Source organism: Heterodontus francisci, chromosome 3 (genome assembly GCF_036365525.1).
Source record: "Heterodontus francisci isolate sHetFra1 chromosome 3, sHetFra1.hap1, whole genome shotgun sequence".
NCBI lineage: Eukaryota > Metazoa > Chordata > Chondrichthyes > Heterodontiformes > Heterodontidae > Heterodontus > Heterodontus francisci.
Window position 1 is genome coordinate 74,031,633 of NC_090373.1, and position 27,357 is coordinate 74,058,989.

At 42.3% G+C, this 27,357-nt stretch overlaps 1 protein-coding gene across 1 annotated transcript in view; it reads left to right on the top strand.

The window, feature by feature from the left end:
- Positions 1–4,624: 4,624 nt before the first annotated feature.
- The window catches only part of apoba (apolipoprotein Ba), a 71,048-nt gene continuing 48,315 nt past the window's right edge, over positions 4,625–27,357 (top strand). Inside the window, exons 1-12 of the mRNA XM_068023277.1 lie at positions 4,625–4,720; positions 5,309–5,347; positions 6,083–6,198; positions 7,699–7,844; positions 8,907–9,063; positions 10,932–11,087; positions 11,214–11,335; positions 14,499–14,584; positions 18,701–18,926; positions 21,808–22,035; positions 23,593–23,710; positions 23,805–23,951. Of these exons, the coding sequence (XP_067879378.1) occupies positions 4,663–4,720; positions 5,309–5,347; positions 6,083–6,198; positions 7,699–7,844; positions 8,907–9,063; positions 10,932–11,087; positions 11,214–11,335; positions 14,499–14,584; positions 18,701–18,926; positions 21,808–22,035; positions 23,593–23,710; positions 23,805–23,951 (1,599 nt within the window). The 5' untranslated portion in view covers positions 4,625–4,662. The remainder of the gene's footprint in view (positions 4,721–5,308; positions 5,348–6,082; positions 6,199–7,698; positions 7,845–8,906; positions 9,064–10,931; positions 11,088–11,213; positions 11,336–14,498; positions 14,585–18,700; positions 18,927–21,807; positions 22,036–23,592; positions 23,711–23,804; positions 23,952–27,357) is intronic.

Sequence of the window (27,357 nt, forward strand, 5' to 3'; positions counted from 1 at the left end):
CAACTCCACCAACCTTTGTGTCGTCCGCAAACTTACCAATCAGTCCAGCTACATTTTCCTCCAAATCATTTATATCTACTACAAACAGCAAAGGTCCCAGCACTGATCCCTGTGAAACACCACTAGTCACATTCCTCCATTCAGAAAAACATCCATCCACTGATACCCTCTGTCTTCTATGACCGAGCCAGTTCTGTATCCATCTTGCCAGCTCACCTCTGATCCCGTGTGACTTCACCTTTTGTACCAGTCTGCCATGAGGGACCTTGTCAAAGGCTTTACTAAAGTCCATATTGATAATATCCACGTCATCAATCATCTTCGTCACTTCCTCAAAAAGCTCAATCAAATTAGTAAGACATGACCTCCCCTTCACAAAACCATGCTGTCTCTCGCTAATAAGTTCGTTTGTTTCCAAATGGGAGTAAATCCTGTCCCGAATAATCCTCTCTAATAGTTTCCCTACCATTGACGTAAGGCTCACCGGCCTATAATTTCCTGAATTATCCTTGCCACCCTTCTTAAACAAAGGCACAACATTGGCTATTCTCCAGTCCTCTGGGACCTCACCTGTAGCCAATGAGGATGCAAAGATTTCTGTCAAGGCCCCAGCAATTTCTTCCCTTGCCTCCCTCAGTATTCTAGGGTAGATCCCATCAGGCCCTGGGGACTTATCTACCTTAATGCTTTGCAAGACACCCAACACCTCCTCCTTCTTGATAATGAGATGACTGAGACTATCTGCACTCCCTTCCCTAGGCTCATCATTCACCAAGTCCTTCTGATGCAAAGTACTGATGCAAAGTACTCATTTAGCACCTCGCCCATTTCCTCTGGCTCCACACATTGATTCCCTCCTCTGTCCTTGAGTGGGCCAACCCTTTCCCTGGTTACCCTCTCGCTCTTTATATATGTATAAAAAGCCTTGGGATTTTCCTTAATCCTGTTTGCCAATGACTTTTCATGACCCCTTTTAGCCTCCTAACTCCTTGCTTAAGTTCCTTCCTACTGTCTTTATATTCCTCAAGTGCTTCATCTGTTCCAAGCCTTCCAGCCCTTACAAATGCTTCCTTTTTCTTTTTGACTGGGCTCACAATATCCCGTGTTATGCAAGCTTCCCGAAACTTGCCAAACTTGTCTTTCTTCCTCACAGGAACATGCTGGTCCTGGATTCTAATCAGCTGACGTTTGAAAGACTCCCACATGTCAGATGTTGATTTACCCTCAAACAGCCGCCCCCAATCTAAATTCTTCAGTTCCTGCCTAATATTGTTATAATTAGCCTTCCCCCAATTTAGCACCTTCACCCGAGGACTACTCATCCTTATCCACAAGTACCTTAAAACTTATGGAAGTATGGTCACTGCTCCCGAAATGCTCCCCCACTGAAACTTCGACCACCTGGCCGGGCTCATTCCCCAATACCAGGTCCAGAATGGCCCCATCCCTAGTTGGACTATCTACATACTGTTTCAAGAAGCCCTCCTGGATGCTCCTCACAAATTCTGCCCCATCCAAGCCCCTAGCACTAAGTGAGTCCCAGTCAATATTGGGGAAGTTAAAATCACCCACCACCACAACCCTGTTACCTTTACATCTTTCCAAAATCTGTCTACATATCTGCTCCTCTACCTCCTGCTGGCTGTTGGGAGGCCTGTAGAAAACCCCTAACATCGTGACTGCACCCTTCCTATTCCTGACCTCCACCCATATTGCCTCGCTGCATGACGCCTCTGAGGTGTCCTCCCGCAGTCCAGCTGTGATATTCTCCTTAACCAGTAATGCAACTGCCCTACCCCTTTTACATCCCCCTCTATCCTGCCTGAAGCTTCTAAAGCCTGGAACATTTAGCTGCCAATCCTGCTCTTCCCTCAACCAAGTCTCTGTAATGGCAACAACATCATATTTCCAAGTACTAATCCAAGCTCTAAGTTCATCTGCCTTACCTGTTATACTTCTCGCATTGAAACAAATGCACTTCAGACCACCAGTCCCGCTGTGCTCAGCAACATCTCCCTGCCTGCTCTTCCTCTTAGTCCTACTGGCCTTATTTACTATGTCCTCCTCATTTATTTCACTCGCTGTCCTACTGCTCTGGTTCCCACCCTCCTGCCACACTAGTTTAAAGCCTCCCGAGTAACACTAGCAAATCTTGCAGCCAGGATATTAGTTCCCCTCCAATTTAGATGCAACCCATCCTTCTTGTACAGGTCCCATCTGTCCCTGAAGAGAGCCCAATGGTCCAGATATCTGAAACCCTCCCTTTTACACCAGCTGCTCAGCCACGTGTTTAGCTGCACTATCTTCCTATTTCTAGCCTCACTGGCACGTGGCACAGGGAGTAATCCAGAGATTACAACCCTCGAGGTCCTGTTTTTTAGCTTACTACCTAACTCCCTAAACTCCCCCTGTAGGACCTCATCACTCTTCCTGCCTGTGTCGTTGGTACCGATGTGTACCACAACCTCTGGCTGTTCACCCTCCCCCTTCAGAATGCCCCCTGTCCGTTCAGAGACATCCTTGACCCTGGCACCAGGGAGGCAACATACCATCCTGGAGTCTCTTTCACGTCCACAGAAGCGCCTATCTGTGCCCCTGACTATAGAGTCCCCTATAACTATTGCTCTTCTGCACTTTGTCCCTCCCTGCTAAACAACAGTGCCAGCCGTGGTGCCACTGCTCTGGCTGCTGCTGTTTTCCCCTGATAGGCCATCCCCCCCAACAGTATCCAAAATGGTATACTTGTTAGAGAGGGGGAGAGCCACAGGGGATTCCTGCACTAACTGCCTGCCCCTTCTAGCGGTCACCCATCTATCTGCCTGCACCTTGGGTGTAACCATTTCTCTAAAACTCCTGTCTATGACGCTTTCCGCCACCTGCATGCTCCTAAGTGCATCCAGTTGCCGCTCCAACCGATCCATGTGGTCTGTGAGGAGTCTGTCAGTTATCAAAGGTAAACAAAGGGAAAACTAATATTTCTACACATTTGAAGTGGCCTGGAAGCATTTGCATTCATTACAGATCACTAACAGTACTATAATTACATGATTCCTCATCAAAAAAAAAATCATACTTTTTTGTCTTTGGCCGCTAATTTTCAGACGTTTTAATCTTTGGCCACTCTCACCCCTGGACCAAAGGCAATGGCTTTGATCTTTTCAATATTTTGTTGGAAGAAAGTTCTGCTCTTCCAGAACTGGATGTCAGACAAGCAGCATGTCAAATCAGAGGCAGTGGAACGGTTGAGAGAGTTGGGTCTCGTCAGCATACCTGTGGAGCCTAATGTGCTTTCAGATGATCTTGCTGAAGATCAGCATGTAGTTGATAAATGTGGGGGGCATTGCAAGAATAGATCCTTGGATGACTCCAGAGATAACTTTGAAGGAATGGGAAAAGAAGCCATTGCAGGTGATTCTTTGACTATGAATGCTTAGATAGGAATGGAACCAGGAATGACGGAGGAGAGGTGTTGGAGGAGGATGGGGACATCAGCTCATTACAGATAATACATACAGGAAACCACACTCCATACAGTAAACAACCCATGAACAATGTTATGGAAGTTCGACTAGTAAAATAATGTAAATATTATGAAATATCCCAATATCATCCAGTTATGTAAGTTATGATGTCAGTCATGACTCAGTTGGTAGCCCTCTCACTTCTGAGCTGGTAGATTATGTGTTCAAATCCCATTCCAAGACTTGGACACAAAAAATAAGGCTGACTCTCCAACACAGTACTGAGGGAATGCTGCAATGTTGGAGGTGCCATCTTTCAGATGAGACGTTAAACTGAGGTCCTGTCTGACATAACGATCCCATGGCACTATTTCGAACACTATTTCCCTGCTGTCCTGTTCAATATTTATCCTCAATGAACATTGCACAGACAAATTATCTGGTCATTGTCACATTGTTGATTGTAGCAGTTTGCTGTGTGCAAATTAGCTGCCACCTTTCCTATGTTACAACACTTCAAAAGTACTTCATTGGCTGGAAAGTGCTATGGGATGACCTGTGGTCTTGAAAGACGCTATATTAATGCATTCTATTTTTTTTCCTTTTTATTGTGTTTTGAATCACAGGATACAAAATAACTTGTTGTCAAATACCTGCTATCAGGAAAAAGAAACTTGCCAAAAAAACAAGTAACTCCTCCCCACCGTTCCGCAAATTCCACCTGTATACATTCGAGGCAAAGTATGTTCACAGGCACTATCGCATCTGGAGTTAAAATTATCTTGATAAACTGCGAAATTTTCGTTCTGAGTTTAATGATGTCATCTTTGCCCGTCTGTGTGAGACTAGTTCTCAGTCATTTCGGCTTCTGTGGCTGATTCCACCTCCCCCCCCATATTATTAATTTCGAATCCACCACTGTTCCTCAGTACTTTTTCCCCGTTAGAGGAAGGATCTATTTAAAATATAATTACAAAGAAAAGCTGTTTCCATATCAGAATTGTAAAGTTATTATGAAAACAGCTTAGCTCCCTTTGTCCCAACTGCGTAAGACACCCAAGTTTAACCTTTGGACTTTCTGATAACTTTTGCAACTGCAGTGAACTTCATAAACAGATTGGCTCAGCTGCAGTAACTATATAAATACTGCGCCAGGACACAAACTTAGTCACTTCAGCAGGAGATCGCAAAACACCTCAACATGGGCTTCGTTACGAAGCTCTGTTTCCTACTGCTGTTCGGCAGTTGTATATTTGCACGTAAGTTTTTGTTAACGTTTATCATAATAAATCATTGACCCAGTAAATGCGATATAAAATATAGTATATTCGGTGCCATGTTTTACATGCCGTGTGCTGTAACATATTTACAATTATTAATTTATATTTCGTTTACATTGTAGCCTACATTGATGCCTTTCTGAGGAAAGCAGTAGTGCATAATACGATTATCTTTCGAGTTGAATTAATTAAAATTCGTTCAAATTAATTAAACTGAAATCACTTTTTTGAATGCAAGAACTTTAGTTTCAATTCTGAGGTAAATATTTTAAATTATGTTTTATTTCAAAAGCAATAAATGTTCAATTCCATCCGTCCTTTATTAATCTCAAATTGCTTGAAATATATTTTCCACTGGACCTTATAAATATTTTAACTTTTTGCATCAGTATCCGTAGTAGTGTCTTTATCATTATTTCACTAAAGAAGAAACAAAGCATTCAAAGGATAATTATTGTAATACCTTGCATCAAGGATCGTAGCAGGAATCTTTGAAAGGAAAAGTGCATTATTAAGTTTAGTTATACTCGTTAAAATACGATATATAAATGTATCTTCACTTTTCAGAAGACAGATCTGAAGACAGAAAAAACGCATACTGTTTAAGTAAGTCGTATTGTAATTAACTATATGATTATTACTGTTGTCATTTATCCGATCTCAGTTACTAAGTATTTTGAGACCAACTTCTGCGCCAGATGGACAGCTCACTACCATCTTCTCAATGGCAATTTGGAACGGACAATAAATGCTGGCCGAGCCAGCAAGATGCACATCCCATGAACGAATATTAAAAAGAAATCTAGAGGCGATCACACCGTGATTACTCGGTATCAATTAACACAAATCATGAAATTCCATGATTTATACCGAACGGACTAAATTGTTAGAATTGTTATCTGAGGCGCAACTATATCTATTAAGGGGGAGACATGAGGCGTGGGGGCAATTCTGGAATTTGGAGTCGGTGAATGGGAGGACTTTGTTCATTCCAAAAAAAAAAGCATGGGGAGACACAGCCTCCCTGCCTCCTGGTAGCTGCGCCTATGACGATGTATATGAATAAACATTTTGTCAAAATTTCACAAAGTGGAGGCGGAGGTCGGTGTTTTCCGATGTTGCGGAGAGACCTTTCTGCACTGCGCTAGTCTGGTGGAACAGTGCCGCCTGTTGGGACATCGGAATGGTGCAGTCCCTATAGACCGTCCGAGCAAGACATTGCTAATTGCCGAGTAACATCTGGATCAGAACTATGAGATAAATATTAGCGGGGTGGGCGGTGGTGGTGCTCGGTTTATCCGGCCTAGAAGTTACAACATTTACTTATTTTACCCAATGTAGAACGGAATACTCGCTTCAAATATCTTAAGAAGTACTTTTACAACTATGAAGCTGAGACTTCCAGTGGAATAGTCGGCACTGCAAACTCGCGCTCCGGTGTCAGGATATCTTGCAAAGTAAGTTGAAAGTTGCAGTCGATGTTTTCCTATATACGGAAATGCAACATTTAAATCAAGAGTTCACTAAGAGACGGCTGAAGACCTCCCAGATGATCTTTCATATTTTCAAATGCCACTAGGCTGGAAAGATCACTGGAGTCCATTTTTAGTAACACTGTATATGTATAATTTAACTTTAGGTGCCTTCAGCATTTTTCATTTGCTCACACATATCTAGCATAGTGATGTGCTTCAGTCTAAATAACGTGTAAGGTATCATTTGTTTGTGAAATGAAGTAAAAAGAACGTATTTTCCAAGTTTCTGATTATAGTTCAGTTAGTGAGTAAATTTTTTAAATATGGTGTTAAAATAATACGTTGTTTCTTTAAAATTTATATATTGGTGTACCTGCTGTTGTGCCCAGATGCAGTTATTATTCTAAAAATATTTCCAAACAAATTTACCTAACAAAACTTGTACTTTATACTTCATAGGGTGGCAGGCTGATTGGTTGCTTGTTCTGTGAGGGACAGTGCTTAGAAACGCCCAGTAAAATAACATTCATTTTTAAATCTTGAAGACAAATTGATATCTTTCTTTTGTGTTTTTTTAAATATGTGCAGCCTAACATTTCCTAACTCCCAAACTGCACATGGTAAAACAGTAGTTAAATAAGTTTCTAGTTCATGGGCTGAATTTTACCAGTCGCTCGATGCCGTGGGTCTTGGCGGGGCGGGCGGGGGGGCCTGTAAAATTCAGCGGGGAGAAGCCCACCTCGACCCCCGTTGTTGAGAAGGGCCTGCTGCATATTACCGGCGGGGAGGGACGGCCCGCCACTGGAAAGCAGCAGGGCCTTCATCTAAATATTTAAATGAATAGTACTGAGATGTAAATTAACTTACCTGCAGGCGGTGTCTGTCCCACGCCGATTTTACGGCCGCCGAACACACAGATTGCGTGTCTCTGGAACTCCATACAGAGTTCCGAGGTGAGACACTGGTAGGGAGGAGGGAGGGGAATAAAATTTTCAGTGGGGGAGCGGGTAAAACACTTTTTATTGGCTATAGGGATGGTGGGAAGGGGTTGATGGGCAAAAGTTAGGTTGGGGGAGAAAGTTTGGATAGGGAAAATGGTATGTTTTGTTAATAACGGGCAATGAAATTGCTATGGGGCTGTTGCGGAAGGACCTTATTTAAAAAAATCACATATACTGAATCTTTAATAATTTAAATCTCGGCAAAGGGCTTAAAGCTCTTTAGAAATGGCGTTGGCGCCAGACACCATTGCCGGGGACCCGGCAGCTGCCCCCTCTATGTCATCGGGGGCGGCCGCTCCGCCCCCTCTATTTGAATCAGCTCCCATGCAAAATATTGCTGGGGCTGTGAGTGGCACCTCAAGGTTAGAAGGCCATCACGGCGCGCTGATAAAATTCAGCCCCATGTAAATAGATCAGGATCACAAACTGAAATTGACAAGAACGTCAAAACTTTTTGTTCAACTTGGCTTCTTTTCCACAGGTGCAACTTGAGGTTCCTCAATACTGTGCCTACTCCATGTGGATAAATGAATGCACCCTGAAAGAAGTGCACAGTATCAGTGCTGATGGCAAACCTAACTTTGGGCCTTCCAAGGACACTGAAGAGTTCCAGCGAGCTATGTTGAGGTGCAGAGCATTGGCATTTCTGAATCTTAATGCATCTTAATGCAGGGATTCTCCTGTTATAACATTAGCAGAAGAGTCTCAGAAACCTTGGTATAATGGTGAAAACAGCATTATGGAGGGTTTTGCACGATTTCCCCTGGAATTATGCCAGATGAGCGGGGGAACTCAGCAATGCAATGTGCCGTTTTGTTTGTAAAATGATATGATGCTATCAATGACTGTTAGTGATACAGGAAGCTGAATATTTAATGCATTCATAAGACATTCCTTTGTTCTTGATTTTACCAGAGGTTTTAACTGTTTAAAAGGAATTAGTAAATGCCACTGCGAAAACGGTAGACAGGACAAGCTTCATTGTATCCTGCTGATTGACTTCTTTATCCATGACGCCTTGTAATTTTTGAATGTCACTTAGCTTACATTATGATTAAATTAATAGGATTGTATTAATTAATTAATTGCATTAGAAAATGGTTATGACCTTTATAATGTTTAGGGCTGGCTGCTGCTTAGGCTGTAGCAGCTGCTGATGAAACTGGAGTAGAGCATGCCTAGCTGCTACTCAGCTTTGCAATGTTCAGTTTCAACGAGGGGTTCTTAAACAAGTGTTAGCCTCTCATTTATGCATGTAAGGACCTAACAGCTATTTTCCATAGCTGCCAGAAATGTCTGAAAAATGGTCCAACCCAATACTGGATATCTTTTAAGCATCTTTTGATTGTGGTACGTTGGTCCTCAAAATTGGCCCTAGTTGTGTACATTTTATGCATGAAACAGGCACAATGAGGTCCAATTACTAAGCCATCATACCTAGACTTCCCAAAATGAATTTGACAACCCTGCAGTAACTGGATGTTGAAGTGGGGGGACTTTAGGGTCTTTCTGGATGGATGAATTAACTTGGGACAAGTGACCCTCCTCAAATGTAATAATCTTGTGATGTGGGAAATCGAAAGCAAATGGGATTGGATTAGACAACCCCATTTGAAGAGCTAGCACTGGAGTAGGCATGATGGGCCAAACGATTTAATTCTGAACTCCATGAAATGTTTTACTTCATAGGTATGAGTTGAAATTCACCACAGCGAATGGACATATGGGTGTCAACTTATACCCAAATAAAAATGAACCAACCAACATTCTCAACATCAAGAGAGGAATCATTTCTGCTCTTATGGTGCCAGTGGAGTCTAATGAAGATGTACAAACAGTTGACATGGTAAGAATTTTTAAAAATTAGTTGATCATAGTTCTGGTGGATTTAATACAAATTCCAAATGGATGCTTAGCTTTTAAAAGTGTATTCTATATCAAGTTTCTACAATAAAATTACTTGGCTCAAAGCTGCAATGTATTATAATGTCAAGGAACATTATTAGCTGCCTCTACAGCTGAGGTGTTCAGCCTGGGAATAAAACTGGTCCATTTCACAATTTAAATTTAAGAAAATAAAGTATTTTATATGACTAGATTCCTTGAAATGGTGCAAAGTTGCATCAGTTTTGTTACATGCTGTTACGACCAGGTGCGAAAGGTGTCTAGGAGTCTTTCTCAGCCTTCATCTGGTCTTATTGTAACAAGGTTTAATTTTTTTAAACACACCATGTTTTGAGCTCCCCGTTTGGTGAACCCTTTACTTTTAGAGATACGGCACTGAAACAGGCCCTTCGGCCCACCGAGTCTGTGCCGACCATCAACCACCCATTTATACTAATCCTACACTAATCCCATATTCCTACCACATCCCCACCTGTCCCTATATTTCCCTACCACCTACCTATACTAGGGACAATTTATAATGGCCAATTAACCTATCAACCTGCAAGTCTTTGGCATGTGGGAGGAAACCCACGCAGACACAGGGAGAACTTGCAAACTCCAACCAGGCAGTACCCAGAATTGAACCCGGGTCACTGGAGCTGTGAGGCTGCGGTGCTAACCACTGCGCCACTGTGCCACCCTTGTTCACCACTTTCCAATTATAAGGCAAAGAAATTAGCATTAACAGGCTTTCTTAGATTTAAAGAAGAAAAGTGAAATTTTATTAAATTTAAACTTAAACTCTAATTCGGTTAACACCTATGAATACATGCCGCGTTCCACGCTAGCATGCATACGCGATACACACATACAAATAGAGACAGAAAAGAGCAGAAGAAAAATAGTGATGAGGTTTGAGGCAATCTCTGAAGAGGGTTGTTTTTCACTGTTCATGAAGCTTGCTGTAGAGTCCTTGATTGTAGGTAGTCTTGTTTTTTGTTGGGACCCAGTGTTCTTCTTAAACCTTGTTCACTGTAGGAGACTTTTTTTTCTTGGGGTTCATATGTCTTCAATGGTTTCCGAACCGGGTGAGAGCAAGATGAGAGCAGAGAGGAGAGTGATCTTTTCCAGTCCAGGAGCAAACGGCTTTCTGAGTTTTTAAAACTCTGTGGCAAGTTCAAATTCAAAAACACTCCAACAGCCAGTTAGTCATGTGACTAAACTGGTCTGACCACGTCTGTTTGTGTATTCGGCCATCTTCGCAGTTAACCTAGAATGCTAGCCTCGCCACCTTCAACATCAGGTAATCAACAGTCCATTGTGGATTAAATTGGAGCAGGAAGTGGCCCCTTTGTCCTTTCCAAGTACTGTCTGTGACTATGCAAAAATGTCTGGTGTTTTTAAAAAAAAATGTTCTCTCTTTACTTCAGTAACAGTTTTAAAATTTAATGTCCATGTGGCAAAATATCTGTGCCCCATTCTTGGCAGGTGGGGGCTTGCATGACAATGCATTTGAATGAAAGCTGTCTAGGTTATAAAAAATAAATCAGAACTTTTCCAAAACAGTATTATTTTCATGAAACTAATTAAAACATGTACTTTCAAGCAAAAGCTTTGAATGGTATTCACTAACTTTCCCTACAGTGTAGGGAAAACCAGTAAGCAGGGAAAGGAAAAGAAATGGACCAGAATATTGTTGGCTTCATTTTTATTTGTGGTGTTAATTTCAAGAGAGTATGCATTAGTATTATATTTTTAATTTGCAGAAATTAAAAACAAATACATGTTTATTAAAAATTTTAATTTTTCTTCCTTTTTGTGACACAGGCTACTGTGTATGGTAACTGCACAAGTGAGGTCACAGTGAACAACAGAGCAGGGAACACAGCTACTCATCTTACAATTGAAAGAGATCTTACTGCCTGTTATAGATTCACACCCGTCACAGACTACAGAAGCCCTTTGGCACTGGTTACAGGAATGGTAAGAAAACAGAAATGCCTACTGAAGTATGAATATTGTTAAAACATGCTTTTTTGCAAATTAAAGAGATTTAAGTTTGATTACATCCCAATTCTTTCTTAAATGTTTTTTTCTTTATATGTATAGCATATACCCATGGCATCCTTACTGGGTAGCAGTCAATCTTGCAGCTATTCTCTTCACGCAAAAAAGCATGTAACAGAAGCCATCTGCAACGAAAAACATATTTTGCTGCCTTGGTCTCATAAGTAAGTTGGTTCACTAAAATACCAATTAATGGCTCTGGTTAACATATCTACATCTTCACATTTCCCTACAGTAGATTTTAAAAATATCTTTCAGAACAGTATAGCAAGAAAATACAAAAATATCTGCTCTGGAATTTTATTTATTTTTATATATTTGTGTTAATAATCTGTGTTTAAAATAATTTAGATTATTTTTTAGCTGTGCTCTTTTGGTCAGTTTAGGGCTAGCTTGTGTGATGCTGTCATGCATGTCACTGTACAACCTCCAGTATCTCTGATAAATATCAAAGAACAAAGTAAAAATTCTTTTAAACTGCTTTTAAAAATCTTTAGAAAGTGTATTTATTAAGTAAAATACACTTTCAGTCTGGCGATTTAAGAAAAAATAAACCATTTGTGCATTGGCTATTGTAATGTTCATGAGCATATTTCCTCTAAATCATTGATGCCTGCATGTATCCTCCACATGAAAATATATCATAAACCTTTTTGTGCATGTAGGATCATGGCTGAGCTATCCAATTGGTTGAGTAAGGGCTAATTTCTGAACCTTCCGATTTAATGTTTCCACTGTGAAAAAATAATGAATTAGATGTCAGGAGAAAGCTTTAAGCTGTTTTCAACTGCCATGACAGTTGCCCATTTCAATTTCCACAGTAAATATGGCAAAAGTAGAGCAACAAAGAGGCAGGTCCCAACTTACTAGCAGTAGTGACCGACTGCCTCTTTACCTCAGAATTTCTCTGCCTTCTTTACCTGCCAACATCACTACCACCACAGTTGTAGCCTCACTTTCAGTCATGGGCCTTGTACTGTCTGTTGGGGTTATTTTTTGCTTACTACTGATTCTCCAAATAACTTGAGTTCTTCTGTCACATTTGTTGTACCATCTCCATTTATTTGCCTGTGAACAATGATATGATAAATGAGTTAATATTGGAAAAAATATACTAACAGTGATCAATGATAAAATTATTTTAGGGTAGATCATGAATTGTAACACTGGTCACAATTTTAACTGCCCCCTGCCAGTGTAAACCAAACCCTGGAGGGTGGGGAGGCATTGAAAATGAGGGAACCGACTTACTCCCTCTGATTCTGCTGCTTTTCCATTGTGTCCTGATGTTAACTTGCTCTTTTGGGTAGGTGAGCAGGACACTCATCCCAAGCCAATGGAGTCTTGTTTACATATGTAGATCGGGGCTTGATAATGCCATGGCCTAATCTGTTATTTAAGTTGGAGACCTGAGCAGGGAAGTAGTGATGGCTTCCCTGTTAGGCTAAACTGGTTGACTGTCAGAACGTGGGCCAGGAGAAGCCCAGCCAAATTTGCTTTTAAACTTCAATTGGATATCCTTGTGGGCCTGGAGTAGTGGGAGTGCATTGGGCCTCCCTCGCTACTTACCTGACTGTCAGGAACTAAATTGCAGGTCCCCAACTATTGCCTCCTGTCGCCCAAATTCCTGCTCCCATCCACTGGCCAGCAAGTGGATCTGCACGGGTTCTGGCAGAAGTCAGAGAAAACTTATGCAAATGTGGCCCAGACTCCTTGGGTGCATTGCCCACATCAGAGCTCATAATCACCATATCCACACCAGCTACCAACCACAGCCCCCCCCCCCCACCCCACCGCATCCCTGCCCCCCTCATGCACCCCTCACCGCCGTTTAAAACTGGGGACGCAGTTTCTAAAATCCTTACCATGGATTAATGCTCTCATGAGTCCACACAAATAAACCTCCACAATGCTTGACCCTCCCCTGTCCCCCTCAAGATTATCTCCTTCCTCTTTAACTTACCTGCACAGATTAGACTCCGCAGTGGGCTCCAAATCTCTAAACAGTTCACCATTACAGGCCCAACTATAAGTATTTATGAGACCATGACTGCTTAAGTTGAGTGGCAGGTTTGTTCTGTCCATCTCCTTCCTAGTGGAAATGGCCACAAGAAAATCCACCGATTACTGCTTTTGAATCCCTGAAAATAAGAGCAATTTTTATTACAATTATTGCTTCAAGAGTGTGACAGTGGAACATGGAACCATATTATAATGGCACTTCTCCGTTGCTCTCTGTATAAGGCACCAGAGTACCAGTTACATTTTGATGTGACCAGAGAGCCACCTATTAATATCAAAAACATAAAGGTGTACAGTTAAAAGTCCAAAGGAGGGCCGCTGGGCAACAGAGGAACTTTTTAGATTTGGTTCCACACCATGGGCTGGATTTTGTTGAGGTTCCGACATCGGGATTCATGGCAGGGGCAGCCAGAAGATTGTACTGACAGCGGCCCACCACAGGAGTGCCGGGACCAAACTTCCCATTGGCGGCGAGGCTCCATGGCGGCCTCCCGACCACTGGGCGATGGGACCCGGCTTTACACATATAAATGAAGTCCCTGAATAAATTTAAATAAAACGAACATCGATCTTACCAGCTGCCATCACTTTCCCATCCAGGGAAAACTGGCGCCACTGAGATGGGGAAGGGGGATACTTGCATTTTCAGTGTAGTTGCGGTTAGAGTATGGGTTCAAATGTGCATTAATAATGTAGGGAAGTGGGTGAAGGGGTGACCTCTGGACTTTGAATAGTTTTGGTGGGAAGGTCAAGTCTTGCATTTAAGTCTTTTGTGGGGGTGGAGAGGGTAACTATTATCTATTAGAGTTATTGGGGGAGGAAGAGGCGATATTTTTATTGCGATGTATTGGGGGCAGTGGTTTTAAATATTTAAATTTTGCGGCAGATCCGACTGCCCTTAAAAAATGGCAGCAGCACCTGCGCACAGGCAGCTGACGCCATTGCATGCGTCGCAGAGCCCACCCCCACCATGTGATTTGAGGGGGAAGGCAGCCCAACCGGCATATTGTTTTGAGCCGCTATGCAGTGGATTGCGGCGCATGACAGTGCAGACCCATGCATGTGGGTCACCATTTTTTTTGCGGTGGCAGGAGAATAAAATTCAGCGCCATCTTGCAGTTATACTGCAGGGATTAAAACCGAAAGTTAGAGGTGGTTTTCCTTTTCTTATTCAAGTGCATGTTAAGTGATTTTGCACCTAAGATATACTTTATGTCAATAGAAACCGAAAACTGCCTTTTATCAATGGAACTATTATAAAGTGCTAGATGTAAACATAATTAAGATGTATCTTTTTCTTGTTAGAGATCAATATGGAGCTGTGTCACAAGTAAAGCAGACACTTACAATACAAAATGTCACTGCGTCTAATAGCAGATACTTTGCTGCTGGTAAGATACTGATCTTAAACTATAACTTTTCTGTGGTGTTATGGCTCCCTGGAACTTTGCGAGAGAGAGACCTTGCTTCTCTTATCTTCCAAAAGTAGTCTGTCTCAAAACTTTACTGTGAGCATAATTCAATCAATTCCAGGTTGACCAGCAGGCTAGTCATGTGACTAGCTTTTTGTTTGAAACAGCCTCGCCTGTGAGGTTTGTGGATTCTTCAGAGCTTACCAGACACAGTGGGTGGGTGGAATGCTAGCTCTTACACAGATAATGACTCTCAACGTCTTTTGATCATCACTATTGACAAAACCCATCTGGCTAATTGAACCATTGTCTCTTAGTGCAACTGTCTCTCAGAATGCAAAAATGCAGCCATGTTTTTAGCCATTCAGTCCTGTGGTCTTTTTAGACAGGTTATTTCAATGTCCAGTAAATGTTCAAATAATGTTCCATATGACGGAATTAATATATTTCCATTTGTCAGGTGTGGTATAATTTTTTTTTCTTGGTTTTACACCTTGAAATATTTTTGATTAATAATGAAAAGAAATCAGTCTCTATCTTTTCACCTCACTTCTCTTAAAAGTCCCTAAAATACTGTATGATTGTCAGATTAGTATTTCTGGAATTTTCTAAAACTTAAGCTTTTATATATTGAAAGTGGCAGCACAGTGGCGCAGTGGTTAGCACCGCAGCCTCACAGCTCCAGTGACCCGGGTTCAATTCTGGGTACTGCCTGTGTGGAGTTTGCAAGTTCTCCCTGTGTCTGCGTGGGTTTCCTCCGGGTGCTCCGGTTTCCTCCCACAAGCCAAAAGACTTGCAGGTTGGTAGGTAAATTGGCCATTATAAATTGCCCCTAGTATAGGTAGGTGGTAGGGAAATATAGGGACAGGTGGGGATGTAGTAGGAATATGGGATTAGTGTAGGATTAGTATAATGGCTGGTTGATGGTCAGCACAGACTCGGTGGGCCGAAGGGCCTGTTTCAGTGCTGTATCTCTAAATAAAAAAATAAAAAGTAATGGTAGGGATAATTTTATGAGTTTGCACTCCTGATTGAGAACCTCATCCTTTGGGAACTCATATTCAGAATTTAGGTGTGTTCTCCCCATTATTTTAATGAATGGAAGATCATGGGGAATAAGCACTCAATATTCCAACATGTGCTCCAGGATATAAATGTGAAAGTAGGATTTTTAATATATTGTAGATTATACTATTCATGGTAAGATTACATGGGGGCAATTCTCATTTCTCTTTTACCCCACTTTTTGGAGTGGTAGCTAGATGACAATTCAAAGAAAATGCTGACTTCCTCCCTGAATCCTGCTCATAGTGATTTTTGGTTGGGCCTCAATTGTGACAGTCCGCACTCCCACTGGAAAGGGGTGGGAGCTTCATTACTATTTTCAAAAGGGAGTGTGGTAGGATACAATACAATTTTCAGCCCAGGAGTGTGCTGAACGGCAGGACCCCAGCAAGCTAGTGAAACATGGTGGGAAACAAGACATCAGGCAGAGTTACAGCAACATTTTCACCTGGCCAAATAAGTGTAATGTGGTGATAATGGCCCTAAAATGAGGTCAGCTGACTTACTGCCCCATTAATGTCAATTCTCCGGTGACTTTCATTTTTAAATGGGCTTTCAGAACACCTGCCTGTTTCAGGCAGATGACGTCTTCATAGCGACTTATGCTATAGTTAGGACCCCAATTGTGCCACACATATTTCCTGTCATTAAGATGCCTAACCAGTGGGTCTTAAAGTATGGTTTCACCGATAATGACCTAGAAAAGTTTCTAGGTTATATTATAGTGGAGCCACGGGTGCTGCTCCTGGTCGCACTAAAGCGCTGTTGGTCCTGGCTTGGCCTTCCCCCCCACTCCTTCATATCCACCTCTCCAGGCCTCCACCGGGACCTAACTGCAGGCCAACGTGGTGTCTGAGCCAACCAACATTGGCTGGCCCAGAGCTGGCAAGCTTCAGCAGGATCCTCATGTGGAGTGTGCAGCTCACTGGTGAGCTTTTAACAAGGCTCAAAAGCAAAATAACTTGTGTGTCCAGCATGCTCTGCTAGTTGCCCATTCAAAAAGTGAAAATCAACCCCAACTAGTGGAATTTCCACCTCAAATTGTGAATATGCATGAAAATTGCAAGCTATTAGCACTTTGGATTTTGGTTGGGGGTTTAATTTTCACTGATGGTATGAAACAGGCATATCAGGCCAACCATTCAGAATGCATCCTGACCAATTTTCTACACGACGACTTAACTGGAAAGAAAAATTGAGCAGGCTGTGCAATGGACAGCTAATCAATGTCATCTGCTTTACCCCATCACCAGTAAAACCTGGCAGGGAAGAAGAGGACCTTTAAGGGAGGCCAAAAACTTTCCTTAGTGTGTGCAGGTGGTGCAGGAGTACTTCTCCAGGCCTACAAGAAAGTCTGGGCCACTGCTCCTCCAGCATTCCCTGCTCCTCACTCAAAAAACAGCCTGAGCTTTTCCCCTCCCACCCCATCAGCCCCACTTCCTTCAAACATCCCCCCACTGCCTTGTGGGTGGGTGAGCTCTAAGCCCTGCAATTAACAATTCTAACCTGTCCAAAGCAAGCCAGCTGCCTCATTTGGGCTGTTTTGGCTGTGATGCTGGCATGAAAAATAAAACAAGCTAGTCAAATAAATACCTAAACTTTAGTTTAAATAAATAAAACAAGGCTAGATAGGAGTGGCAGTGCAGGTGTTGTGTGCAACTGCAGCTTGTGGGAGTTTGCAGAGAATGTTGTGATCCTGCACAATTGCATCTGCAGTAAGGGTCTGCATCTCGAGAAATTTCAACTCAGAGTGGTTGACCTGGAGTCAGAGGTGAAGAGATTGCAGGGTATCAGGGAGGGGGAAAGTTACCTGGACAGTTTGATCCAGGAGGCAGTCACACCCCTTAGCTAAGGTAACAGTACCATAGTGAGAGATGACCTTCGTTGAGAAGATTAAGATGTAGAATCAGTTTGGGTTGAGATAAGAAATAGAAAGGGTAAGAAGTCACTTGTTGGAGTAGTTTATAGGCTCCCTAACAATAGCTGTACTGTAGGACAGAGTATACAGGAAGAAATAATGGGGGCTTGTAAGAAAGGTACTGCAATAATAATGGGTGATTTTAATCTTCATATAGATTGGACAAATCAGATTGGCAAAGGTAGCCTGTAAGATGAGTTCATAGAGTGTATTCAGGACAATTTCTTAGACCAGTATATTCTAGTGCCAACTAGGGAGTAGGCTATTATAGACCAGGTAATGTGCATTGAGACATGATCAATTAACGACCTCATAGTAAAGGAGCCTCTAGGTAACAGTGATCATAGCATGATAGAATTTCACATTCAGTTTGAGGGTGAGAAGTGTGGGTCTAAGACTAGTGTCTTAAATGTAAATAAAGGCAATTCCAAGAGTATGAGTTCAGAGTTGGCAAAAGTGAACTGGGAAAATAGGTTAAAAGGTAAAACAGTAGAGAAGCAGTGGCAGGCATTTAAGGAAATATTTCATAGCTCTTAGCAAAGATATGTTCCATTGACAAAGAAATTCTGAAGGGATTTGACAGGATAGATGCTGGGAGGATGTTTCCCCAGACAGAGAGTCTAGAACACAGGGTCACAGTCTTAGAATAAGCAGTTGAACTGAGATGAGGAGAAATTTCTTCATTGAAAGTGTTGTGAATCTTTGGAATTCTCTACTGCAGAGAACTGTGGATGCTCAGTCGTTGAATGTATTCAAGACAGAGATCAATAGACTTTTGGATACTAAGGGAATCAAGGGTTATGGGGATAATGCAGGAAGGTCTAGATGAGGGAGAATAACTTATTGAATTGCGGAGCAGGGTTTAACAGCCAAATGGTCTATTTCTGCTCCTATTTCTTATGTTCTTATAGCCTGGTCCTCAATCAAATGACATAGGATAGATTTGACATCGCCTCACTTCACACCTCCCAAACACATTTCCAGTTAGAATCCCCCTATAATGTCCATCATAGAATGAATAACAAATGTTAATCATTTTGAACAGCAGCAACATTATTATGGAGTTATTTCAGGTTGGACACTAACAGCTCTTTTTAAATGATCTTTTATAGAAGAAGCAACAATCAAGAAAGAATTGACTTTGGAGCACACTGACAGTAGAGCAAAAAGTGCAAATTCTGCACTGTCAGCACTGCGGAGTCTGGTCAGATTATCTGAGGGTGGTCAGAATCAACAAAGAGCTAATCTGTTCCAAGCGTTTGTCGTCGAATTGAGGAGACTGGAGAAAGAAACACTTGAAACTGCTTTGCCTAAACTAGTCAAAATAGAAGTACCCAGGTAATCAAGATAATTTGGTCTATGTTCTACAGTCCCCGTCCATAAATGGGCGCTAACAGAGCTAGTTGGTGGCTTCTCCAAGATTTCCACTCTGTCAGAAAAGAATTTATTAGTACCAACTCTCCATTTATACTTGAAAACATGCTGATAATAATATTCCCAATCAGGGATTATTAATAATTCTTACTGCTAACAGATGCTGTTTGCCATTCAAAATAATCTACTGGTGGTATTGCTTCCAACCTGAGTTGGCATTATTAGGGAAGATTTTGAGGCTACTCGCATGGCAGAGCTCTGGTGGAAGCACCCCAGAAATGGTGGTGAGTGACTTACTGCCCTGTTCATGCCTTTGCTGTAGTCGCTACACTCTTCTCCTGGCCTCCTGCTGGGCTGCCGGAGTGCCTACCTGAGTCAGGTGGTAGGACAATTTGACATGTAAATTAGGGTGCTATCCTTTACAGTATTAGGTGGTGGGTGCACCTGCATAATACTAGCTGCCACTGCAGCCAAAATGGTGCCCAAAGCTAAGTTTTACTGTATCTGTTACAGACTGAGATTGGCAGGAGTGCTCCTGTGGGTTCCACAAAACCTGTTGTGGACCCTCCAAAATCAGACTAGCCTCCACCTCCACCGCACAACCCCTCCCCCCACCCACAACAGACCTACCATCTTCGAGCCCAGAGTTTGGCTGGGCCATTTGTTACTGCATCAGCAAGATGCCATTGGATTACTCAAGGCTACTCATTTTCCACCCGCAGCCCGCTGGCTGGATGCCAATTAGGTCTGGCCCTCGAAACAGACCAGGCCTGCCACCAGGACAGTTGGGCAGCCTGTGGGCTGTCTCCACTGGCTGGCTGCCCCAAGTCCACATCGGGTGAAAATCTATGCCATTGTATCTCCAGGATAGGTAAGCATAAAGGTGAGCATTATAGATTCATTGGCCTGGATTTTGCGATCAGCAGCGAAGGACCGACGCTTTGTTGTTCACTTTGCTAACAGCTGTCCACAAAGTTTTGGCGGGCTTTAGAGTGCAGACCTCCTGTCATTGTGCATCATTTTCAGCACGTGCTCTCTGGAGGGAATCTGTGGCGTCTGTGAGCAGAATAAGAAACAATCAGGCTCTTTAACCAATCATATTGAAGAATTCTCACTGAGCCACACATAGCCCAAACGAGGAAGTATAAAGCAGGGAATAAAATTTGATTTAAATGATGCATAGAAGGGAAAAGACAGGAAAATACAGATGAATTTAAGAGAGAGACAGATATAAAAATAAAAAAAACTTAGCTTAATTTTTACTTTTAAATCTCAAACAATAATTTTCTTCTGAGGGAATATAACTCCACACTTGTAAAATTAATTTTTCAGGGCCAGAGAGATTATTCAACAGTAGTTATCACTTTTCACACCTTAAAAGCCCATTTACTCTTGGAATGCACTAACTTTTTCAGCCATCTTTAGTGGAAAACTAAAGTGCATGTATAGCAAGTTCAGGCCATTGCAAGCATTTCAGTGACAAAACTATGGGCTGAAGTTTTTGGGCCCTCCTGAGGTGGGTCAGAAGTGGGGGACCCATAGAATCATGACAAGTGGCGAGGGGTGTTTGTGGTGGGGGGGCATGGGTGTGCAGAAGGCCCATTGCCGCCCCGTCGCAAAGTGATTTTCCTAGGGGCTGACGATAGACTTCCCGCCCAAAGGCCAATTGAGGCCCTTAAGTGACCTATTAATGGATCTAACCAGTGGCAGGGGGCCTCAGCCAAGCGGGGAGGATGCCTTGCAAAATGAGGCGGGGGCGGGTAGGAGTTCCCTCTTCCATGGGCAATCTGTGGCCCATGGAGAGTTCCCTATTCCATGGGCAGTCTGTGGCCCATGGAGAGTTCCTTCTTCCGAGGACAATCTGTGGCCCACGGAGGGCTCCAGCTGGGAAACAGTGCACCTCCCCAGGACCCACCTTCCCCTGGACTTTATGACCACCCCCCCTTGCTGAGGCCTTCAGTCCTGGCCCCAGCGATCCCACCTCACTTACCTGAGGTCCAGGGTTCCAGCGCTGGGCCTGGGGCAAGGCCTCTGCAGTACTGGCAGTGGTCACCACTTGCGGTGGCACTGCCAATAATGCTGAGCTGGCAGCTATTGGAGGTGGGATCCCCGTATTTAAAGGGATGGAGATCCTGCCGCCGGAAACTTTGCATCCAGAACAATGGAGGATTGTGCTGGGGGTGGGGGGGGGGGGGGCGGGGTGCGTGAGAAGGCCAAGGTGGGATTCCCCTCGCCTTTTCGGCCTGGCGCCAGGAGCCCTGCCTCCTCCAGACCCAGCCCTATTAGTGAGGGCTGCAACAGTGCTCCCTGTGGTGAAGTGCAGAACTCATACAGCAGCTTCTGGATTTCTATGTTTAACTGCACGTGTGCAGACACCACAATCTGCTGTCTAATTTACCCCATAATAATGGTGAGCATTGATAACCTCAGCATTATTATTACAGCAAAATCCTGGTCACAATTGCTATTTTGGAATATTCTATGAGAATACAGAACAAAGGATTCATGAAACATTCATGGACCTTAGGCCATGCATACAGACCAAGAAACAGCTACCTGTCCTGAAAGGAACTGCAATAATACTGAGGGTATCTGGGGAAGTGATACCCAACGTGAACAGTGAGGTTCTGGAACAATGTTTAGTCAGCATTGCTTTGCAAGCTAACAACAGTTCTGAAATTCTATACCATAAATAGTTTCCAGTGTCTAATGGGGAAGATCAAAAGGGAAAGATGCTATTTGGTTTGGAGTTTAATAATGTATGCTCATTGTTATAACCTGTTAATGTTGGTACATAATGCTCACTTGAGTAATTGTGCTTAAATGCTCTTTATCATTTTAAAAGGTCTATTACTTTTCAAGCGCTTCTCCAGTGTGGTACTCCAGAGTGTTTTGAAGCTATCTTGAAAATGTTACAAAGTGAACCAGTCCCTCCATTGGTGGCAGATACAGTTACCTATGCCATAGGACTCATGGCTTCACCATCTGCAAGTAGGATTCACAACATCCTTAATCTGGCAAAGTTTCGGCAAACACGGGGTACCTTTTATGCCCTGAGTCACACAGTAAGGAAGTAAGTGTAGTATGCTGTGGTTAATAAAACGTCTGTCATATATGAAACCAGTTCTTCCAGAATTAGAATTTGTATTATTGATTTCAAGTGGCAAATATCCTGAAGCTTCCTATGAAACAATATCAAACGTTTTTAAAAAACAATTTTTGTACAATATCCCCTTCATTTATTTCCTTTCTTTAGTTCTACTTGTATTTTGAAGAGTGGGTTGCATGGGATGCAGACCTCACTAGCTACTCCCAATACACCTCTGTGAATAGGTGACAGAAGATGCACTCATCAAGAGTGACACTGGCCCTGGCCCTGAGAGGAAGAACTGTGCTACTTTGCAGTGCCCTACCTCGTGGAAAATCAAATAAATGACTATACTTTTCTCATGTGGGCAGACAAGTTTAAATAAAATTGCAAACTGGGGCTAGAGTTTGAGACCTTAATCGGAAAGGTATAACTGTGGTACTAGAGTTGCTCTACCAATCAGTATATTAAACAAAGAGAACAGCATTACTGTTATTTCTTCACATGAAAAGTTTTAAATAGTTGATCAAGTAATATATCAACTAGCCTAACTATTGAGATGTAGAATATTTGCTGTCCAGACGATTGCTGATATTTTAGTTAGGTAAATTTTAATTACTTGAAAAGAATTAGCTGCTCGCTTTTGGTTACAAGTTGGGACCAGGATGTGGTGCTGACAGATAAGTCTTCATCTTCATGAAAAAGCTTTAGATTAAGCCTCTCTTGTCTCGACAAAACATAACGCAGTGGTATAAATAATATCAAAGTGCATCATCATTACACTTGGGCATTGGTCTTGCTAAATTGACAATTGGCTTTTCTGCTCCTCAAACAATAAAAGTTTAGCTAAACATAATTTCATGCATTTTGTACTTATTTACTGTATTAATTAATGCAAATCATTAATTTGTTGGAATACATTATACAATATCCAGATTGTAAAATAGAGTGACGTATAAAATTAACTTCTTGAATGAAAATAAAAATGTCAGACATCTGTAGCTTATTATTTATGAGGAGGATATTGCAAGTGAATGAATGATTGTGTTTGCATACATTTATATAATTGCATTATATAATTATACTACTTTAAATATACATGAATCATTTCTGATCTTTTTTTTGGGAAACATAGAACATAAGAAATAGGAGCAGGAGTAGGCCATTTGCCCTTCGAGCCTGCTCTGCCATTCACCAAGATCATGGCTGATCTTCTACCTCAACTCCACTTTCCCATGCAACCCCCATATCCCTTAATTCCTTTCGTACCCAAAAATCTATTGACCTCTGCCTTGAATAGACTTATTTTAATTCTGAAAATTGTAAAGTCATTTTCATGATGAAACAGATGAATTAATATTAAAAATGGCAAATTAATAGTAAAAATATTATATTATGGCTTATACTTTAACATTCATTTCTGAATAGAAATAGTTATATTATGCAATGCAAACAATACTGGAAGCTTTTGATGTCATGGTATATGTTTATAGATGGTATAGTTTCATATTCCAACAGTTAATCCTTTAATAATATTGATAGATTTTATGATGAAACAAAGTCTGTAGTGCCAGAACTAAAGGCAGTTATGGATTACTTGATGTCTATAATTGGAAGTGACTGCTCTGGTGACGAAGACAAGATCTACCTGACTCTAAAGGTAACAGATATGTAAATTGCCAAATATAGATTTCTTAACATTTACAACTGGATTGAATACAACTGTAAATGTAATTTATGTCTTCATTCTGCAGGCTCTGGGAATCATGGGACAAGCAATGGAGAATGCAAACCCTGAAATAAAGCTAACTCTTTTAAAATGTGTTAAAAACTTGAACGCTTTCCCCTCAGTTCAGCAAGCTGCAATCCAAGCTTTCAGACAAATGACCTTGACTGATGAGGTAATGTCACTTCTGGATAGCATGAAGATATTTTTATGTACTGTTTTTATTGAGAAACCTATAGAACACGATACTCCGAAGAAACAGTCTGAGATCAAGAAATAGTGTTTAAGGCACATAATCCTGAACTTTAAAAGTCTTTCAGTTAGAGAAGCAATGAGGGACTGAGGGAGAAAAGGAGTTCCACAATTTTGTGAGCTTGGAAATGAATATGTACTCAGAATAATTTATGCTTTCGATAAAGATGCCATAGCAAGAATATTTTCGATTGTATAATCCATTATTTGCAGTAGTGATGCAGATTATGCTTACAACATCTGGCTGTAGAACCTCTGGTCCTTTTAGGATGGACATCAGGCAAACCAGGTGTAGATAGGCCTGAAGTTGAGAAGGAATCCATTTCCACCAGGTTTCTAGACTTCTTTGCAAAACTGTAAACCACTGACCAGAGTAGTGCAGGTACTTCTTCTGCACATCCCTTTTAGTCTAGATGTTTTTCTTGGAGACATATGTCTGGGAACAAGGGCTGGGGTTTCCAGGCTTCTCTGGAAATCTAACCAGATGTGCCATTGCAGCGATCACAGCTATGTATACCCGCAGGGAGGTGCTTTATTGGGCTTATCTCGGCTCCACAATACTGGATTCAAATGACAGTGGATCCCAGCGAATTTTAGAGATTGGTCTTTTTGCCAACATTTGTGTTTTTGTGCCACATTTGCAAGCTAATAACAATTTAATGTCTATCTTGCTGTTTTAAGTAATTTATTAAATAACACAACTTAGAAAATCCTGGGGAGGCAGATCCTCACATAAGGGCTATGCTACTCTTACCCACAAACCCCACCACTGGCCTTGTTGAAGTCAAATGGAAGAGCCATGAATGGCGGGTCTTTAATGAATCAAGGGCTGGAAAGAGCTTGGAAGCACCAGATGCACCTTGTTGTGGTGGAGAGGAGAGTGCTGTGAACCCTGTAGAAAGAAAAAGAAACTTCCCAAGTGGCACTCTGTGTCAGCATACTGTGTATAATGCAGTAAAACATTTCTGCTCATCGACTGAAATTTTGTTAAAATAGGTAGTCCTGCCGCTGGGACCAAAAGCGGGACCTGAGCCCGTGCAGACAGATGGTTGGACTCTGTATGGTGACCAATTAAGAGGCCATCACCAGGACCACTATCCAATTGAGGATGGTGGCCCGCCTCCCAGGGCTGCTGGCCCAATCAGTGGGCGGGCAGCTTGGCAGTGTCACCGATATAATTGGGAAGATAGAAGTGAACTTATTCTCATTTCACCAATGTCTATTTGCACCCAAATTTCCTGCCAGTTTCATTTTTAGATAAAAAAAAGTTAAATGGTATAAATAAGAACATCAGAAATAAGAACAGGAATAGTCCAGGCCAGCCGAACCAGCTCCGCCATTCAATACAATCATGGCTGATCTGCAGCTGCAACTTCACTTTCCCGCCTGCTCCCTATATCCCTTGATTCCCTGAGAGAACAAAAATCTGTCTCTTTCAGCGTTAAATATATTCAACACCCTCTGGGGTAGAGAATTCCAAAGGTTCACAACACGTTGAATGAACAAATTTCTCCTCATTTCAGTCCGAAATGATTGGCCCCTTATCCTGAAACTGTGACCCCGTGTTCTAGATTCCATGGCTAGAGTAAACAACCTCCCAGTGACTACCCTATCAAGCCCCTTCAGAATCTTGTATGTTTCAATGAGATCACCACTCATTCTTCTAAACTCCAGAAAATATAGGCCCAATTTATTCAGCCTCTCATCACAGGACAACCTTTTCATCCCAGGGACCAATCTAGTGAACCTTTGCTGTACTACCTCCAATGCAAGTATGTCCTCCTGAAATATGCAGACCAAAACTGCGCAAAGTATTCCAGGTATAGATTCACTACAGCTCTGTACAATTGTAGCAAAATCTCTATTCTTTTACTCCAATCTCTTGCAATAAAGCCCAACCTGCTATTTGCCTTCCGAATTTCTTGCTGTACCTACATACTAACTTTCTTTCCTCCTTGTACAAGTACACCCAAGTCCCTCTGAACATCAACATTTACAAGTTTCATGCCTTTTAAAAAGTATACTGCTTTTCTATACTTACTACCAAAGTGAATACCTCACACTTCCCCACATTATACTCCATCTGCCTCCTTGTTGCCCACTCACTTAACCTGTCTATATCTCTTTGCAGCCTCTTTGTGTCCTCCTTACAGCTTACATTCCCACTTAGCTTTGAATCGTCAGCAAACCTAGATACATTACTCTCTGTCTCTCCATTTAAGTCATTAATATAGATTGTAAATAATAGCTGAGGCCTCAGCAGTGATCCTTGCAGCACTCCACCATTCACTGCCTGCCAACTTGAAAATGCCTCGTTTATCCCTCCTCTTTGCTTCCTGTCTGTTAACCAGTCCTCTATCCATGCTAATATAGTACCTCCAACTCTATGACCCCTTATTTTGCATACTAATCTATAATTTTTTTGTATTCATTCATGGGATGTGGGCGTCACTGGCCAAGCCAGCATTTATTGCCCATCCCTAATTGCCCTTGAGAAGGTGGTGGTGAGCTGCCTTCTTGAACCGCCGCAGTCCATGTGAGGTAGGTACACCCACAGTGCTATTAGGAAGGGAGTTCCAGGATTTTGACCCAGCGACAGTGAAGGAATGGCAATACAGTTCCAAGTCAGGATGGTGTGTGACTTGGAGGGGAACTTGCAGGTGGTGATGTTACCATGCATCTGCTGCCCTTGTCCTTCAAGGTGGTAGAGGTCGCGGGTTTGGAAGTTGCTGTCTAAGGAGCCTTGGTGCATTGCTGCAGTGCATCTTGTAGATGGTACACACTGCTGCCACTGTGCGTCGTTGGTGGGGGGAGTGAATGTTTGTTGGGGTGCCAATCAAGCAGGCTGCTTTGTCAGGATGGTGTCGAGCTTCTTGAGTGTTGTTGGAGCTGCACCCATCCAGGCAAGTGGAGACTATTCCATCACACTCCTGACTTGTGCCTTACAGATGGTGGACAGGCTTTGGGGAGTCAGGAGGTGAGTTACTCGCCTCAGGATTCCTAGCCTCTGACCTGCTCTTGTAGCCATGGTATTTATATGGCTACTCCAGTTCAGTTTCTGGTCAATGGTAGCCCCTAGGATGTTGATAGTGGGGGATTCAGTGATGGTAATGCCGCTAAATGTCAAGGGGAGATGGTTAGATTCTCTCTTGTTGGAGATGGTCATTACCTGGCACTTGTGTGGTGCAAATTTTACTTGCCACTTATCAGCCCAAACCTGGATATTGTCCAGGTCTTGCTGCATTTCTACATGGACTGCTTCAGTATTTGGGGAGTCGCGAATGGTGCTGAACATTGTGCAATCATCAGCGAACATCCCCACTTCTGAC